Source organism: Microtus pennsylvanicus, chromosome 6 (assembly GCF_037038515.1).
Source record: "Microtus pennsylvanicus isolate mMicPen1 chromosome 6, mMicPen1.hap1, whole genome shotgun sequence".
NCBI lineage: Eukaryota > Metazoa > Chordata > Mammalia > Rodentia > Cricetidae > Microtus > Microtus pennsylvanicus.
In genome coordinates this window covers 81,723,990-81,742,186 of record NC_134584.1, presented here as the reverse complement: position 1 = coordinate 81,742,186, position 18,197 = coordinate 81,723,990, and the positions used below count along the sequence as shown (strand labels likewise).

Sequence of the window (18,197 nt, the reverse complement as noted above, 5' to 3'; positions counted from 1 at the left end):
GGGAAGGACCAACCTCTCTGATACCCAGGACATTGTGTGCCTCGGGTCTTTATATCAACCTGAAGTAACTTTACCATAGAATAGAACAAAGTAAGTTTGGAACGCTTCTGGAGGCTGTCGTTCTTATAAAAGTTAGCCAAGCTTGAGACAGGAGAAAGCTGGGTGTGCAGCCAGCGTGTGAAGGTTCTGAGCCCACTCCCAGCACTACACCCTGACCAAATTATTTATTTTGACATATTTGCTTAGATACATGACGAGCTGAGAAAAAGCAGCCGGGGCAACATCCAAGGTCAGTTTTAGCAAAATATTAAAGAAGTTATTGAAATCATAGTATCGGTGAAAGGGGTTTTTGCTTTTCTTTTGTGCTCTTGTAACCTTTAATCCCAATCAGCAGGATTCCTAGAGGAGGCCTAGGAAAGTTTTTACTGCACGAGGGATACTTTGTCAGCTCACCCTGGGAAGGTCTAACTGTTAAGAAAAGTTCAGTTTAGGAGCTCGAGAGATGGCCCAGAGATAAGAGCACTGGCTGCTCTTACAGAGGTCCTGAGTTCAATTCCCAGCAACCACATGGTGACTCACAACAGTCTGTAATGAAATCTGGTGTCCTGGTGTGCAGACATACACATAATAAAATAAATAAATCTTTTGTTTTTTTTTTTTAAAAAAAGCACCATTTAAAACACAGATTCCAAGCCTGGTGGTGGTGTGAATGCCTTTAATTCCAGAATTTAGGAGGCAGGCAGATCTCTGAGTTGGAGGCCAGCCTAGTCTACAGAGCGAAATCCCAGAGCAGCCAGGGCTACAATGAGAAACCCTGGCTAAAGTAAAACAAATGATGATGACGATGATGATGATAACATTTTAAAAAGTGATGGGGTTGGAAAGATGGCTCTTGAAAAGGACCAAAATTCAGTTCCCAGCACCCATATCCAGAAGCTCTCCCTACAGCTTCCAGGGGATCCAAACCCTTTTCTAGCTTCCAAGGGCACCCACACTCACACATACACATATCTCCCCTGACATGCATGTAAGTACAGATGAAAGAAATTACTGGGCAGTGGTGGCACACTCCTTTAATTCCAGCAGAGGCAGAGGGATCTCTGTAAAATCGAGGCCAGCCTGGTCTACAGAGTGAGTTCCAGGACAGCTAGGGCTACAGTGAGAAACCCTGTCTCAAAACAATAACAACAAACCCGATTCCAGCCATATGGGTCTAGCTCATGGGGCAGACACAGGCAGATCTTTCTAAGTTTCAAGCCATCCAGGGCTATGCGGTCTCAAAACACTAAAGAAGACAAAATAAAAACTGAAATTGCGACCTCACAACTAAGTTTATTCTTGACCATATGCACTGGGAGCGCATGTCTCGTTTGGCCGTGAGAGTCTTCTCGCTGTTCATAGCAACAGGTGAGCATTTTAGCTGCTAGTTCGTTAACACCAGATAAGTGATTGAGCTGTTATGTCAGCGTCTCTTATTAACTAACTCGTGAGAAACTCACTCGGTTCCTCTTAGAGCCTCAACCAACTGGCTTTTTGCAATTGCTTTCCTTGGAAGAGTCTGTGACGAACAAGTGACAGCCTAGTCTTGTTTATGCCCCAGTTCTAGACGTCAGCTGTCATAGTGTGTGCTACTGGCCAGTTTTCCAAATGCTCTCAACTGATTGAAGCTGCAGAAGGGCAGACACCTAATGTGTGGCCTTCGGGGTAGCTCAGTGTTCACTGTCCTTTTCAGGGGTGTTTCTTTGAGGCACATGTCACATGCATTGGATAAGGAGCGCTTTAATCGTATTGTTAAGAGGTGCCAGAGAAGCAGAGAAGTCGCCAGAAGCGCTGAGCAGAACTGGGGCAGCGGTGAAGCCTTTGTTTTGCTAATGTGGATGCTAGGAATGAAACCCAGTCCTCTGAGCTACCCTGTAGATGCTAGGAATGAAACCCAGTCCTCTGAGCTACCCTGTAGATGCTAGGAGTGAAACCCAGTCCTCTGAGCTACCCTGTAGATGCTAGGAATGAAACCCAGTCCTCTGAGCTACCCTGTAGATGCTAGGAATGAAACCCAGTCCTCTGCAAGAGCGGCCAGTGCTGTATTCCCTGATCCATCTCTTCAGCCCCTTCTCTAATGTTAATAAAGAGGAGCTAATCCTAAATCAGACTGGGGATAGTACTTGTCATGGCTTAAGGGGAATAAGTGTGGGCTCTGTTCTTATAGCAGAGCCTCACTAGCCAGAGACAGTTTTCCCTGTGTAATAATTGTCGCTCTTACATTATTGCACTCCTCCTTACACTGTCCACACAAGCCCAGATGTTTTCTTTCACAACTCTGCCTCAGGTACCTGCTGAAATCAGCTGAGAGAGTGATCTTACGAGTTACTTTTCTTCAGCCTTCATTTTGGGGGTGCCCACTGGAAATAATAACATAATTTTAAAAGAGTAATAATGTAGCTATGCTATTATAAACTAATTCAGAACGTTCTCGTGTAGCCTTGAGTTTATGTAGGAACTACCTCCAAGGATACCATTAGTGCGCAGGACTTTTCACAAGGAACTGCACGTGTGTGTTTGAAGAAAGTGTGGCCTGCAGAACCGCGCTGAGTACACTGACTCTGAGAGGCAAATGTTTTCTGATAACAATCTTTGATTTTTCCCCCACCTCTATTCATGTAGTGTACAGAGGCCAGAGTCAGCGTGGGGTGTTTTTCTCAAGTGCTCTCCACTTCATTATTGAAGGCAGGGTCTCTCACTAAACCCTGAGCTTCATGATTCAGCTGGCCTGGCTGCCCAGCGAGCTCTGGGGATCCCCACCACCCCACTATCTCACCCCCAACCCCACACAGGGATCCCCACCACCCCACTATCTCACCCCCAACCCCACACAGGGATCCCCACCACCCCACTATCTCACCCCCAACCCCACACAGGGATCCCCACCACCCCACTCTCACCCCCCAACCCCACACAGGGATCCCCACCACCAAACTATCTCACCCCCAACCCCACACAGGGATCCCCGCCACCACACTCTCTCACCCCCCAACCCCACACAGGGATCCCCACCACCCCACTCTCACCCCCCAACCCCACACAGGGATCCCCACCACCACACTCTCTCACCCCCCTACCTCACTGGCTGCCTAGTGAGCTCCGGGGATCCCCTTGTGTAGCCCCCCTCCTACCACCCCCACTCCTCAACACTGAGGTTGCAGGGGTACAGCACTCTGCCTGGGGCCCCCCTGAGTGCTAGAGATGAGGTGCTGGAGCTTGCACAGCCCGGTACTGATTGAACTGTCTCCCTGGTGCCTGGTTTTATTTTATTTACGTAACAAAGCAGAGTTCGCCTCCTCGTGAAGGCGGTAGTATAAACACAGTTGAGAGGACCCACTATGCAAGTAGAATAGCCATGATAAGGGCTCCAGGCGGCAATAAGCCCATGGCGATGAGAAAGTGAACCCTCAGCCTGCACTCAGAGAGTTCCAATTCCGTTGGCACTGCTGCCGTCCTTGTGACTCTTAGCAGCCCCTCATTCCTCAGTGACGATTTGAGCATTTGTTCCAATCCGACCTTCACTGGGGAGCTTGGGGAGGGTTAGGTGCGCTCAGGCAATCCCTGGCTACCGGAAGTCCTCAGTATGTGTCTGCTGTTGTTCGGTAAGGGCCATCTGAGGCAGTCTTATAAAGTGTGATTTAGTGAGCTTTGTGGAGGGACAAGGGACGTTGACCAGTGTGGTGAGGTGGGCGTCCGCAGTACACTTCTGTGGCAGATCCTCCACTCCATCTAATCTCCGAAAACCATCTCATGTCTGGGTGATCATGGGAAGTAAGTGGGTGCCCGTTGTACGGTCCCACACAGCAGGGCCACTGGTGCCTCTCGGCTCAAGGCCAGCCTGGTCTATAGAGTGCGGTCCAGGACAGCTAGGCTACACAGTGAGACCCTGTCTGGAAAGCCAAACAAACGAAATAGAAATCCAAGTAGTAAACTCGTTCTGATTTTTCTTCCTCTAAGCATACTTTTGTTTTGTTTGCCACAATAAGATGTTACTAGAAGAAATTTAAAGGGACATAGATGGGAACTTTTTTCTGCTTTTACTAATTTGAAACTGGTCCCTCCCAGAAAAAAAAAGATCTATGAAACGAAAACACAGGGGTGAAAACATTAAAACAAAATAATTTCCTAGATAACTAAGCTTTTAATAAGTTCAGTGGCCATCAGGAAACTCCCAGTTATCAGATCCTTGATGATTCTGTTTTGTCTGTGAACACCCTGGCCCCTGTTTGTCCTGGTAGAAACAGGAGAAGAGACATTTGAAGACTGATGTCCTGATTTTTAAGGCATAGTTTTGTTGTTTTTTGTTTGTTTGTTTTTTTAAAGAGTGTCACTACTTTTCATAACCCAAGATCATTCTGGGCGGGAGCCACCAGGCCTGAACTCACACAGGCTCTCATCCTCCGGGGTGACCTGTTCCTTCTGTTTCAATGCCTCTCATTTAGTAGTTCTCTCTTCCCTAACATGTGTGGTCCGGATGCAGCTGCTCGAAGGAGCCAGACTTCTCACGCAGCTCTGAGGTTTTGACCCCTGTGCTGGTCCTGCTAAGGCTGTTGGCTTGATGGTGTGACCCACTAAGTACTGGACAGCAGTTGCAGTTGAAGTATGGAGCTACAGAAATGTGAGAAACCAGAGCAAGACAGCAGCCATTATTTAACCAGATAACATTTGGAGAGTACAGCTTGGTGTTGTGGCTCATTGCCTTTCGTTAATCCCAGCATCAGGAGACAGGGGCAGACAGAGCTCCGTGAGGTCAAGTGTAGTCATTATTTACTTAATGAGTGTCAGGGTTATGTAGGGAGACCCTGTCTTAAACAAATAAAGGTTTAGAGAATACTGAGGTGAACAATTCAGGAACAAAGTAAAACTACCGTTGGCCCTTCTGACAACCACCGGGTGAACAACACGCCGCAGGTAACACCAACAGCAGTTTGGATATACTAGAACCTCCATGTGCCAGCGGTCTGTGGTGTTCAGACAGGTGATGTCCACATCTGTATTTACTCAGAGTCATAACAGCTCTACATTCAAGAACAGTCCTGGGCACCTCTCTGCTTCATTTGAGTAGACTGACGCTGTGGGTGACTGTGGACTCCAGAGAGCTGTGAGATCGCAAGCTGACCTGGAGAACAATACTGAACTTGTGGATAAGCCACCCGGTTCTCTGTAGAGGAACACAGTAAAGGCTGCATCCCTGAGCAGCGGGAAGCCAAAGGAAGCTGCTCAAGTCACGTTCATTTAGCCTCTTGCGCTCTCTAGTTCTCTAAGACATGTTACAAGAACTGCTAACATGGCACACGGCCTTCCTCCTTGTCCTCAAGAAAAGAAGGCTAAGCAGCTCGTTGTCCCTTTCCCGGCCCTCTCTGTCCCCCTCCCCGTGCCTGTCACGCCGTAGCATGCAGCTTCTCCCTTTCATTGTACTGAGCATGAATAGTGTCTAGAGAGGCTGGCATGGTTTTCACTAACAGGTTTTTGTTTGTGCTTTTATTAAGTCACACTTCTGCACATGGCTCTGTACCTTTTTTTTTTAACAGAATCCATTTTCAAATTTAAAAATAACATTATAATAAGAGAGTTTTCTTTTTACCAATTAGGTCAGAGTCCTAAAATTTTAAGACCCAAACCCCATGGTTTAGAGCGAACTGATTCACAAACCATAGCTGACTTTGCTACAAGAAGAAAGGGTATGTACCTAATTGGGGCATTGGGAATCTATTTATTTTTATTTTTTTTTATTCAGAAGAAAGAAGGAAAAGGGAAAGGGGAGCTTTAGTAGTACTGCTGTTGCAAGCTGCTTCCCAGTGTGCTGTCTCTAAAGAGAATGCAGCTCATGGTGCACAGTGAGTCTCTTTGTTCCGATGGGCAGAGGCAGCGTGGGGACCATTTGATTCCATGTCAGCTACAGTCAGCCTTGTCTCTGCATTACCCCTTAACTTTCTAGGCGGCAGCAAGCTGTTTCCCCTTTGCTTATGGGCTGCTGTGAGCCCCAGTTGTCTCCTGTCTTTGTATATATATATATGTTTTCTGTTCTGAAATAGAATAAAAAGTAGTTTCGGTGTTTTTACCATGGCATAACTTAGAAATTGACAGCTGAACTCTTGTTCACCATTCTATGTAAAATAAAAATAAATAAAGGAAACTCGAAGAAAAATCACCTTCATGCAGGCAGTATGCTGAAGGTGTCTGTTTTAAGGCTATAGCTTGGTAGAGCTCTTGACTGAGATTCAGTAACGGGCTTCATCATGCTTGAGCTGTGAGCCCAGGAGATCTGCAGCTTTGAAATGACCACCCGGTGCTCTCGTGATATGTGTAAGATAGCTGATTAAGATTACATGTTTTTGAACAAGTTGATGATCCTTTGGTTTGGGATCTAGCGAAGTTTCCGGTGATTTTGGCACGTCATTTTACATGCGCTGCTGTCCGCTGGATGCTTCAGTACTGGGGAACGAGTTTTACACAGATGCTTAAGTCCCCCGCTCCCAAAGATTAAATTTGTAAAAAAAAAATGGTTTAATGAGAATAGTGCCCAGCAACTTTAATTTCTATCTACAAGGTGTGTATCCGCATTGAGAAACAACATATAGTCGTTCGTAGTTTGGACCTTGAGCTGACTGACAGTCATGCATCGAAAGTTTTAGCTTTTTTCCCTGAGCGTTTAAAACTCTGACACTGCAGGCCTTGTTATCATACGTAAGACAGTGTCTGCCTGCCATGTATAAATTGTGCAATTGAGAGGATCTTGTTTGGTTTTCGAGGCTTTATGCACCCAGATCTTCTCTTCTCTTTCTTCCTAGCCAAGCCAGCACCTCTGGAAATAAAGCCGCTGCCAGAGTGGGAAGAGCTGCAAGCCCCAGTCAGATCCCCCATCACTAGGAGCTTCGCTCGGGAGTAAGTCTTCTGCTCAAAACACGAAGTTTGGACAGCGGGACAATTAAAATATTCTATTTTATAAAATAACTTTATAAAACGCCTATATTCAAGAGCAATAGGTCAAACAACAGCCTAGAGAAGCTCCCCTACCAGGGGTCTACAAAGTCGGAGCTGTCATGTGTTCTAATACAAATGTGCAGTATGTAACCGTAAACTAGAAAGGATGCGTGTTATCGCTTAGGTTTATACTGGAGTGATTGGACAGCTCTTCCTCATGTTCATGGAGATCTTTCCTTAGCTCCTCTAGATTCCCCTTGTCCCCTCGGCCGGATTCTGTGCACAGCACGACGTCCAGCAGCGACTCTCACGACAGTGAGGAGAACTACGTCCCCATGAACCCAAACCTGTCCAGCGAAGACTCGGTATGTACGGTCCTCGTTCATTTCTCCCTGTGAAACCAGGGCAGCTTAAACCGTGCTGACCATCTGCACACTTCTACCCTCACACCTTTCTTCCTATGCCTAACCAATCCAAGGCTCCCTTAAAAGTACTTTTGCTCATTTAAGGACTATCATAGTCTAATGCCAGCCGCGGTCAAACTGTTCTGTGTTACCGTTGTAAATCATTGAAAAACATGAAGGGTTTTGTGCCAGCTCTGCACCGTTGTAGCGAATTCCTGAGACAACCAGTTTAGAGAGAAGGTTTGTTTGTTTTTGAGACAGGGTTTGTGTAGCTTTGGAGCCAGTCCTGTAACTCACTCTATAAACCAGGCTGACCTCAAACTCACAGAGATCTGCTTGCCTCTGCCTCCAGAGTGCTGGGATTAAAGGTGGGAAAGGCACGTGCCACCATGCCTGGCTGAGAAAGTTTATTTTACTTGGAGTGCTGAGTGTCTGAGGTTGCTTGGTTTTGTTGCTTTGGGCCTGTGGTGACCCATGGGACAGAGCTACTGCCTCCTTACCTGTATCAAAGTGAGAAAGAGCCAAGATCTCACACCCTCTTCAGGATGTGACCCCAGTGACATAAATAAAGACCCCACCTCTTGGAGATGTCGCCACCTCTCAGTAGTGCCATTGTGAGATCAAGTCCTCCCACAGATCACCCTTTGAAGGGCATTTCACATCCACACTCCAGGAGTTCACAGCCGTTCCAGCTGTAGTTCATTTAAAACATCCCCAGCTGTAGTGCAGTGAAATCCTCCAGGCCCAGGTTATGGCAGGCGTCTGGAAAAACTGTCTTATGCAGACAGTCTCCAATGATCTTTCAGTTCTACTAAAGGAAGGACTAGAAAGAAAGGCATTACAATCAGAAGTCAAACTGAGGAAATGAAATTAAGAATTGTATGTACCTATGGCATTAAGGCAGGAAAGTACTTTGGTATGTCTAGTATGTCCAAACAAGCATGAGCTGGGGCTGGAGAGATGACCCAGCAGCCAAGCACACCAGAGTTCAATTCCCAGCACCCACTTCAGATGGTTCATGGCAGTAACTCTACCCGCAAGGGATCCGGTGTGCTCTGCTGGTCTCTGTGAGTCCCCGCACACACATGCACATATGTACAGACACACATATACAGTTGTGTTTTTTTTTAAGTGCAATAGCTGTGGGTACAATCGATAAGTCGACTGTGTCCCTTCTAGCTCCCCATGCCGCCAGCTGCCAGGACTCAGTGGCCCATGTGGCCCTTCCTTAGAAAAGAATGTGGTTGTTAAGATTCCTCAGAACTCTTAACTGTTGTAATACAATGTGTTGACAGAAATTCACAGGATCTGACATGCTTTTGGATTTATTAAACTGGTGTAGAAAAATTAATAGTCTCCAAAAAGTTAGGACAGATTTATATTACATCTGATTTGTGTGTACAGATCAAGTCACACATTCATCAAATGAACCCTTAATAGGTTGTCAAAAATTTGAGTCATGGTCCAACTACTGCCATAAATGTTGTTAGATGATAACAAAAACATCAATCAATCCTGCATATTTCTTAGAACGTTAGCACTATTGCTTTATTTTGTTACTTCATGTGCATAGTGCTTACAGTGAGTCTCAGAATCCTGGAATTTCTCTAAAACTTGTGTGGGAAAAATACTGGGTGAAAGGCTAGTGTGGAGATGGGCCCATAGAGTTCCTAAAGAAGCTGAATTTCAGCCCCACGTTGAGATGAGAAGAAAGCCCAGTTAGTTAGTTCTGCTCTGCTGATAGTTAGACAGAGTTCAGCTTGGAGTGCTGACCAGTCCTCTGAGGAACAGCCAACTGGAATTAACTGTGCAGGAACTAGGAATTTATGTGTCACTCTTATACTTAAAATACTGTAGAAACCGCCCTGGCCGGAGAAAAGTGAAATGTGTGTTTGCACTGGGCACCTTCAGACAGAGCGTTACCCACACTCCAAGCTGAGAGGGCCGTTCTAGAGGGAAAGAATTGTGATTGCATTGCGGGGTTTTGTTCTTTTCATAACTTAGGAGAGGGAGCATGCCCGCCATTTTAACTGGGCATTAAGGTGCTCCCCATCCTGTGAGCTGTGCCATTTGCTCTGGAAGTCCTTGCCAAAGTCTGTCTTCAGGGTTTGCTGCCTGATTTTAGAGAGTCCTTCTATAATGCAGTTCCTTTGATGTAAGGAAGAGATCAGGCTGAGAGAGTGTGAGGTCCTTAGCTGAAGGAAGTGCAGTCATGATCCATAGCTTTAGTTAACATGCTTGGATGTATCTTTCTCCAAATAGCTTGAAATTAAATGTGGATATTTATTTTTAAATTTTCCATGCAGTATATTTTGATCATATTCTTCTCCTCCTCACCTCTTACCAGACCCCCCCCCCCACTTTAAAAGCAAGACCTAAGAGGGTTCCTCTCTATAAAAATGTAATTGAGCTGGGCACATATACAAATCTTCTAAAACTGTCTTAGTTTTTACCAGGCTCCCTGCATTTAAAAATACACCAGCCAGGCAATGGTGGCACACGCCTTTAATCCTAGCACTTGGAGACAGAGGCAGGTGGATCTCTGAGTTTGAGGCCAGCCTGATCTACGGAGCCAGTTCCGGGCTAGCCAGAGCTACACACAGAGAAATCCTGTCTCAGAAAGCCAAAACCAAAACAAACAAAAGAATGTTTGCTTCAGCTTTTGCAGTCATGTGTGGCTTGATGTCTAAATATTTTTTATTATTGCTCTTCACAGTTTCGTGTGCACATGTGCCTGGGGTGGGTTGCTTGCACACGTGTGGGTAAGGAGTTATTTACTTGAGCAAGGGACACTTACCAGTGGCTAGCTACACTACTAAGAAATATGGCTGCCTCCTACTGTAGTCATCGCTGGGGGCTCTCCTAGGTCAGGTCTTGCTTTAACTAAGTTTGAATTAAAGCCCAGGAGTTCAAGACCAGTCTTGGACAACACAGTGACTCTTCTCCATCCCCCGGGGGGGAAAAAAGAGAGAGGGGGGCAGAGCATATCTCCTGAATGTCTGCCCACTGGTTGCTGTTCTGTGCTTTCAGAATCTCTTCGGCAGTAACAGCCTCGATGGAGGAAGCAGCCCCATGGTTAAGCCCAAGGGAGATAAACAAGTCGAATACCTAGATCTAGACCTAGATTCTGGGAAATCCACGCCACCACGGAAGGTAAGTGAGACAGATGTGCCCTGTAAGTAATTCAAGCACTCTTTGAAAGACCATCTTCTTTGGAGAAGTTTTAGGGGCCTGATGGAAATTTCGCCACAGTTGTTTTCTAAGTCACAAGCAACAGAATTACGAAGATACTAGTTCTGTAGAGGTGTGGAAGTTGTAAGCTTTCCACTCATTGTGGTTACTGTAGAAATGATTACTTAACAAATTCTGAGTTTGCCCATGCTTTCACTCTCTTTAGAATGAAGGAAATGTGGCTTAGCTGAGCATGGTGGTGACACCTTAAATCCCAACATTCAGGAGGCAGAAGCAGGAAGGTCTTTGAGTTCAAGGCCAGCCTGGTCTACATAGAGAATTCCAGACTAGCCAGCTCTACATGGAGACCCTCTGTAAAAATGAAAGAAAAAGAAAATATGGCTCAAATCATGTGCTGTTTTTTTCCTTAAATTTTAATTTCTATCATGCTTGCCAATTAGACAGTTAAATTATATATTTTTTAACTTTTCATCTGTGTGTGGGTATAAGCACATGAGTGCATGCTCATCAGAGGCCAGAAGAGGGCAGCGGCTCCCAGGAGCCAGAATGACACGTGCTTGAAAGCCTGCTGATGTGAACGCTAGGAATCCAGTTCAGGTCCTCTGCAGGAGCAGTGTACACTTTTAGCCCCAAGCCCCTTTCCAGTTCCTGGTTCTGTAAGTCGTGTTTCCTACACTCATCCCCACTGCGGTACATCCTGTAGAAGTCCCTGTAATGGAGCTCTGTTGGGATGAGTTTTTCAGGTTGTGTGTCTCTATTTTGGAAACAGGTTTTGTTGAGATCACATTTCTTTCCTTCCCCCTCCCCCCACATAATTATGCAGGTGGAAGTTTCCTGTCTCAGAGCTGCTTGGTCCCAAATACCTGGCAGCTGCTTCCCAAATTACCACACAGAGAGTTAATAGTACTTATAAGTGCCCGGTCAATAGCTCAGGCTTATAATTACCTAACTCTTATATTTTAAGTTCACCCATATCCCTTATTTATGCCCTGCCATATGATGGTACCTCATCTCAGTACGGCCATCTTGCTGTCTGACAAGGGGCTCTTAAGTCACCTTTCTCTTTCCTATCATTCTTTGTTTGCTCGCCAAGCCTATACTTCCTACCTGGATACTGGCCAATCATTGTTTTATTAAACCAGTTCAAGTGACAGATCTCTACAATGTACAAGAGGAGTATTCCACAGCTTATCTGGATAATTTTCAGTGTAATAAACTTAAATCTTTAAAATTAGGGAGTTTGCTTACGTAAGATGTCATTATTTGTACCAGAGAAAAGCTCATTGCTGTCATGTTGACATGACACCGTCTCCTAACAGAATGAGAGACTCAGTTTCCTGGCAGGGAGTTGAGCTATTGAGGTCGATTCTTGCCTGACCCTCCTCACCACCCGGAACCCTCTTCCTCTGTCCATGTCCCATCTGGCTGCCTTCACTCTTCCCTGTCTGAATTCACAATTTCACGAGAGTGTGTGTAGACGTAGACTTCTTTTCACTGGTCCACTCTACAGAAGTTATGCTTGTTATGATTACCCAGCAAGGTGGAACCTTCAGTGAGTCTCGTGGCAGGTGAAAGACAGAGAGGCCACACAGACAGAGCTTGAGTGTGGAGTTGATTGAGGGAAGGGTAAGGAGGAGGTGACAGAGAGACAGAGACAGACAGACAGACAGTGAGCTGCCTCCTCAGAGAAGAAGCAAAGGAAGAAAGCAGGAGTAGATGGAACTTGTCTCCTAAGGAACAGGATACTGTCAGCCATGTGCAGACGGGTGGGTGACGCACTGTGCCAGGCTCTCAACGTGTGCCTGGATGTTAACAGTGCTTCCCCACCCCACCCCCATTTATAACTTTTTCTCAGTTCTCAAAAGTCTGTTCGCTGCGGCTTTACATATCGCTTCTCTGCTAATTCCCTTTATCACCTGCCAGTTAAGACACAGCACACCTTCTATTTCCACATCTTTGTAGTTTTCTGTCCTTGGGTTCTCTGTCTAATTTTAGATAGTTTTTATAGCTCTATCACCAAATTTACTAATTCTCAGTTCTCTTTTGTTGAGAATTTTGGTTTTTGGTTTCTTTGTTGTTTTCAATTATTGTATATTTATCTCTGAAATGAAATTCTGTTTGATTCGCTTTAACTGATGTTCATCTCTTTCTGTTGTGTGTCTAATGCCTTTTCTGATTAGCCCGTTAATACTCTGTGCACATACCTATAGTCTGATACAGTAATTTCAGTATCTGAAGTCCTCAGAGGCCGGAATTCGTGTTTATTCTTTCCACTAGCCTACATTCTTTATGGCTTGCCTCCTTGTGTGTTTATGAATTTTTATTGCAAATTCAGGGTTGAACTTTGAGAAGCTGAATTTCCTGCACAAAGCAATTCTAGTTCCTTTGCTTCTAGAAGCCAGATGAGACGACTACTCTAGGACCACATCAGCTTCCTTAGAGGACCTCCAGCTTATCCGGAGTCTCGGTTTCAGCATCACTCCTTCCCTAGCCCCCACCCCAGCATCACTCGTTTCCTAGCCCCCCAACTCCAGCATCACTCGTTTCCTACCCCCCCAACTCCAGCATCACTCCTTCCCTAGCCCCCCCAACCCCAGCATCCTTCCTTTCCTAGCCCACCCAGATCCTTCCTTCCCTAGTCCCACACCCCAGCATCTCTCCTTCCCTAGCCTCCCCCAACCCCAGCATCCTTCCTTTCCTAGCCCACCCAGATCCTTCCTTCCCTAGTCCCACACCCCAGCATCTCTCCTTCCCTAGCCCCCCACTCCTACACCCCCCATTGCACTGTACCAATCCATGTACATGGCAAAGGCTTGTCCTTCTTCACCATTCCCTCAAATCCTAGCTGTCTCCTGCTGTATACTGAGCCCTACAGAACATTGCCAGCTGTGTTTGTTTTCAGTTACCCTGTATCTAGTTGCACATTAGGGGTCGAGGGGGATCACCTTTGTAGTTTGTTTTCCTTTGACTAGCACCTTACTTAGGGCTAAGAGTAAGCAGCAGGTGGTCCTGGTGCTGATCCAGGTCTGGAAAGGTCGAACAGAAGCTAAGGGAAGACTCTGGTCTCCGCGTTTTAGATGGACCTGGTTTTCACCTTCTTCTGTTTGAATGGTTCTATATAATTTTAAAATTAAGAGAAATTAGTGTCAAGTTAGGTACGTTCAGACAATACACTTAAACTAAGGCTTTTCTGTATGTAATTTCAGGGCTGCAAATATCTGTCTATATTTGTTTGTTTTTGAAGCAGGGTTTCACTGTGTAGCCCTGGCTGCTCTGGAGTCTCTACATAGACCAGGCTGACTTTGAACTCAGCTCCACCTACCTAGTTCTGCCTTCCGAGTCCTGGGGGGGAAAGATGGGCACTCCCATGAAAGGCATATGTATCTATTTTAAGTTTTGAGTTTCACCCAGAATCATTCTCACAAATTGCACTTGGGGGGCAATTTCTTTGTTTTTTTTTTAGCAAAAGAGCAGTGGATCGGGCAGCAGCATGGCCGACGAGAGGGTGGATTATGTTGTGGTGGACCAGCAGAAGACTCTGGCTCTGAAGAGCACCCGGGAAGCCTGGACGGATGGCAGGCAGTCGACAGAATCGGAAACTCCCACCAAAAGTGTGAAGTGAAGATACACCATTGCCACTGCCGAACAAGTGGGAACTGAGGAAAAGACAGATGCCAAGCAGAGAACACGATGCTTCTACTCTCAGTAGAAGCTCAAGCAAGCAAGGATGGAGAAAAGGACCTCTCAGACGTGGTCAAGCAAATTAGATTGTAAATGGTGCTGTGTGGTATTGGATTTGTAACGTGTAAATAATGTGGGGGAAATAGTGTTGTGGTTCTCACAGAAACATCTGTCCCTAGCTAACATGCCTGTAGTATTACTATAGTGATGCACTTTTTCATTGACCATGTTGGTTTGGGTCTTCCTGATGTACCCTAACAGATTCCCTTCTTCCCGACGTACCCTAGCAGATTCCCTTGGGTCTTCCCAACGTACCCTAACAGATTAGATTCCCTTGGGTCTTCCCGACGTACTCTAACAGATTCCCTTGGGTCTTCCCGACGTACCCTAACAGATTAGATTCCCTTGGGTCTTCCCGACTTACCCTAACAGATTCCTTTCGGTCTTCCCGAAGTACCGTAGCAGATTCCCTCGGGAGTTCCCGATGTACCCTAGCAGATTCCCTTGGGAGTTCCTTTTGTCTTCTCACACTACTCTATGTAACAATACTAAGTGAAATGAGCTCCTTTTAGTTCTGGAAATTTCAGTTGAAGCTACAGGCTAACACCATTAAAATGAGAAGTAGTTCACCAATTTGCTTTCCCGTAAAGGTGGTAACCATGAGCTTAAACTGTAGAATATAGTTGGACTCCCCCTTTGTTGGTTTCCAAAATACAGGGGAAAATGTATATACTGGTGTCAAGACCTAGTTCTTTGGCTCATGTATACTTAGGTTTTAATAGTATAACTTGGTTGGTTTTTGTTAATTGGTGTTTTGGGTTCATTGTGTGAAGGGTTCTGCTGGGTAGGACCTTGCACCTTTGCCAGACTGGCTCCGGTTACACTATTAGGCCCACAAATCCCCTGCAGATGGACTGGTGGTCTGCTCTCAACCCTTGTTCACATGGATCAAACATTTGCAAAAGGTGGATTCTGTGGCTAATCAGGTACGTTCAGGGCACTGCCGTGCCAATACCCTGATCAGGTTTAGACAGAGAGCTCCAGTTAGGTTTGGGTTAATCCTAATATTGGTTTAGAATTAATGAAACGTTGGCATTCACTGTCAGTTACAGCAACATACTGTGATTTTGAATTAAGTAGACAGTAATTCAATATTATTACTCTTGAGAATGAAATCCTCTCTTTTGACACCATAGTGCCCTTTCTATAATTTTTTTTTACTTAATATTCTTCTTGGCCTTATATTTAAATCCCTATGCAATTAATGTTTTATATCTGCATTTTAAAAAAAGAAATGTCATTTTAAGTGATCCTTGTAAGTAGCACCTATTGCCTTGGTGAGTAGATGAATTAAGAATTTTGTACTGTGATTTGTATTCACTGCCCCAGTTCTCAAACCATCGAAGCCTTGCTGTTGTGTGAATCCCTGTCGTGGTGAATACCGCCCGACTGGATCTCTGAACCCAGCAAGGGAATGGTGCGATTCTGTCATCTGTAACATGGCGTCGCGTGGTGTGGATGTTCAGACCATGAATTACTGTCACTGTAATTGCACTTGTCTGTCTTGGCTTTGCCGTGTGACTTGGAAAGCAGCTAGCATTGTCCCTTGTCTGCCCAAGTTACATACAATCTCTATGCATTGATCTGAGACTCACTGATGGCTTGGGGAGGGGACACAGAACGGAATGTCCACATCTGAGGCTTGTCTCCCTCCATTCAGACCTCTTAACTGTTGCCTGCGTACACAATGTGCCCTGATTTCTGGCCCACTGGCCACAGTACTGTGCCTGATCTGTGTGCTGTGCTTGTTTTCCCAGGCCACAAACCAAGTGTTCATAACTAGGTGAATTGTAGACTAGTAACATTGGATGCTTTTAAATGTTCGCTCCTTTTTAAACAAAAACTAAAACCCAGAACTGAATTTTGAGGTGGATTTTTAAATAAATAAAAAAAAAAGATTGAGTTTGGTGTGTGAGCTCTTTTGTAATTTTCTGCGAATAAGTAACGTGTCAAGAAAATGTGTACGAGGGCTGGAGAGATGACTCAGTGGTTATGAGCACTGGCTGCTCTTACAGAGGACTGGGATGCAAGCTGAGCATCACTGTACAACTCACAGCTGTCTGTCATTCTAGTTCCAGGGAATCTGACAGCCTCTTCCAGCCTCCAGGCACTGCACACATGGGCACAGGCTTACATGTAGGCAAAGCACCCATACAAATGTTCTTAAAGTAAATTTAAAACTTGTCATTGTTGTTAAGTACATGTTCTCTTTGAATATGTACACGGATGAATATTACATGGATGAATGTGTACACGCATGAATATTACATGGATGAATGTGTACACGGATGAATATTACGTGGATGAATGTGTACACACATGAATATTACATGGATGAATGTGTGCACGGATGAATATTACATGGATGAATATGTACACGGATGAATATTACATGGATGAATGTGTACACGGATGAATATTACATGGATGAATGTGTGCACGGATGAATATTACATGGATGAATGTGTGCACGGATGAATATTACATGGATGAATGTGTACACGGATGAATATTACATGGATGAATGTGTGCACGGATGAATATTACGTGGATGAATGTGTACATGGATGAATATGTACATGGATGGATATGTACATGGATGGATATGTACATGGATGAATATGTACATGGATGAATATGTACACGGATGAATATTACATGGATGAATGTGTACACGGATGAATATTACATGGATGAATGTGTGCACGGATGAATGTGTACATGGATGAATATGTACATGGATGGATATGTACATGGATGGATATGTACATGGATGAATGTGTGCACGGATGAATATGTACACGGATGAATATTACATGGATGAATGTGTGCACGGATGAATGTGTACATGGATGAATATGTACATGGATGGATATGTACATGGATGGATATGTACATGGATGGATACTACGTGGATGGATATGTACATGGATGAATATGTACATGGATGGATATGTACATGGCAGGTAGAGGGCAAGAGAGATGGCCTAAAGGTTGCTCTTGCAGAGAACCAGGGTTTGATCCCAAGTATCTACATGGTAGTTCACAGCCATCCATAACTCTGGTTCTAGAGGACCCAGTGCCCTCTTCTGACTTCCTTTGGCACCAGGCATGCAAAGTGATGCAAGAAAAGAAAGGAAACCCATGGCTCATCCTACTCCTAGGTATCTGAATATAGTTAACCACATTACTGGGAGCCCAGAGAGGCTCACAACCTTGAATTTTTGCACGTTCTGAAACAAAACTTCCAAATGACTGAGATGCACCTAAACTCTCAAACCATGAAATAGGTGTGAAAGATAGCAGAGGGTGTTGTGTGGAAGATGAATGTATTTTTAGATTTCAAATACAATAATACATGATTAATCCAAAAGTAAAACCTTTCTTTGAAGCTGCATGTCAGGAACCCGGTAGAGTGCTCACCTGGAATGTGCAAACCCTTGGCTTCAGTCCCCAGCTCTGCATAAATGGGCCAGCTGGGCATAGTAGCACACACATAATCCAGCACTCGGGAGGTGGAGGCAGGAACTGAAAAGATTAAAGCCAGCCTGGGCTACATTGAGACTTTGTCTCAAAACCATTTTACCTGTGGCTGGAGAGATGACTCAGCAGTTAAGGACACTGGTTATTTTTCCAGTGGATCAGGGTTCGATTCCCAGTACCCACATGTCAGCCCACAGCTGTGTGTAATTCCAGGCCTGGATACGGCACACATGTAGTGCACAGACATATGTGCAGGTAGAACACACGTACATATGAAAATAGTTTAGATCATCTGACCAGTCGGTTTCAAAACAGTTATGAAACTCTCCATAGCTTTTCAGAAAGTGCTGCTTTTGTAGATCTACAGCATTCTGGTTTGCAAGCATGTTATTATGCTGGGATATAGCTTAGTGG

The 18,197-nt window shown here is 45.0% G+C and overlaps 1 protein-coding gene across 8 annotated transcripts in view; it reads left to right on the top strand.

Moving 5' to 3' along the window:
- The window catches only part of Gab1 (GRB2 associated binding protein 1), a 116,164-nt gene extending 99,949 nt beyond the window's left edge, over nucleotides 1–16,215 (top strand). For 5 of the 8 annotated variants that reach the window (XM_075976548.1, XM_075976549.1, XM_075976554.1 and 2 more), the window contains 5 exons: nucleotides 5,631–5,720; nucleotides 6,831–6,924; nucleotides 7,205–7,328; nucleotides 10,398–10,520; nucleotides 14,023–16,215. In XM_075976548.1, coding sequence (XP_075832663.1) covers nucleotides 5,631–5,720; nucleotides 6,831–6,924; nucleotides 7,205–7,328; nucleotides 10,398–10,520; nucleotides 14,023–14,181 — 590 coding nt within the window. In that variant the 3' untranslated portion in view covers nucleotides 14,182–16,215. The remainder of the gene's footprint in view (nucleotides 1–5,630; nucleotides 5,721–6,830; nucleotides 6,925–7,204; nucleotides 7,329–10,397; nucleotides 10,521–14,022) is intronic. The other 3 variants (XM_075976550.1, XM_075976551.1, XM_075976555.1) reach the window with 1 other exon arrangement.
- Nucleotides 16,216–18,197: the final 1,982 nt, after the last annotated feature.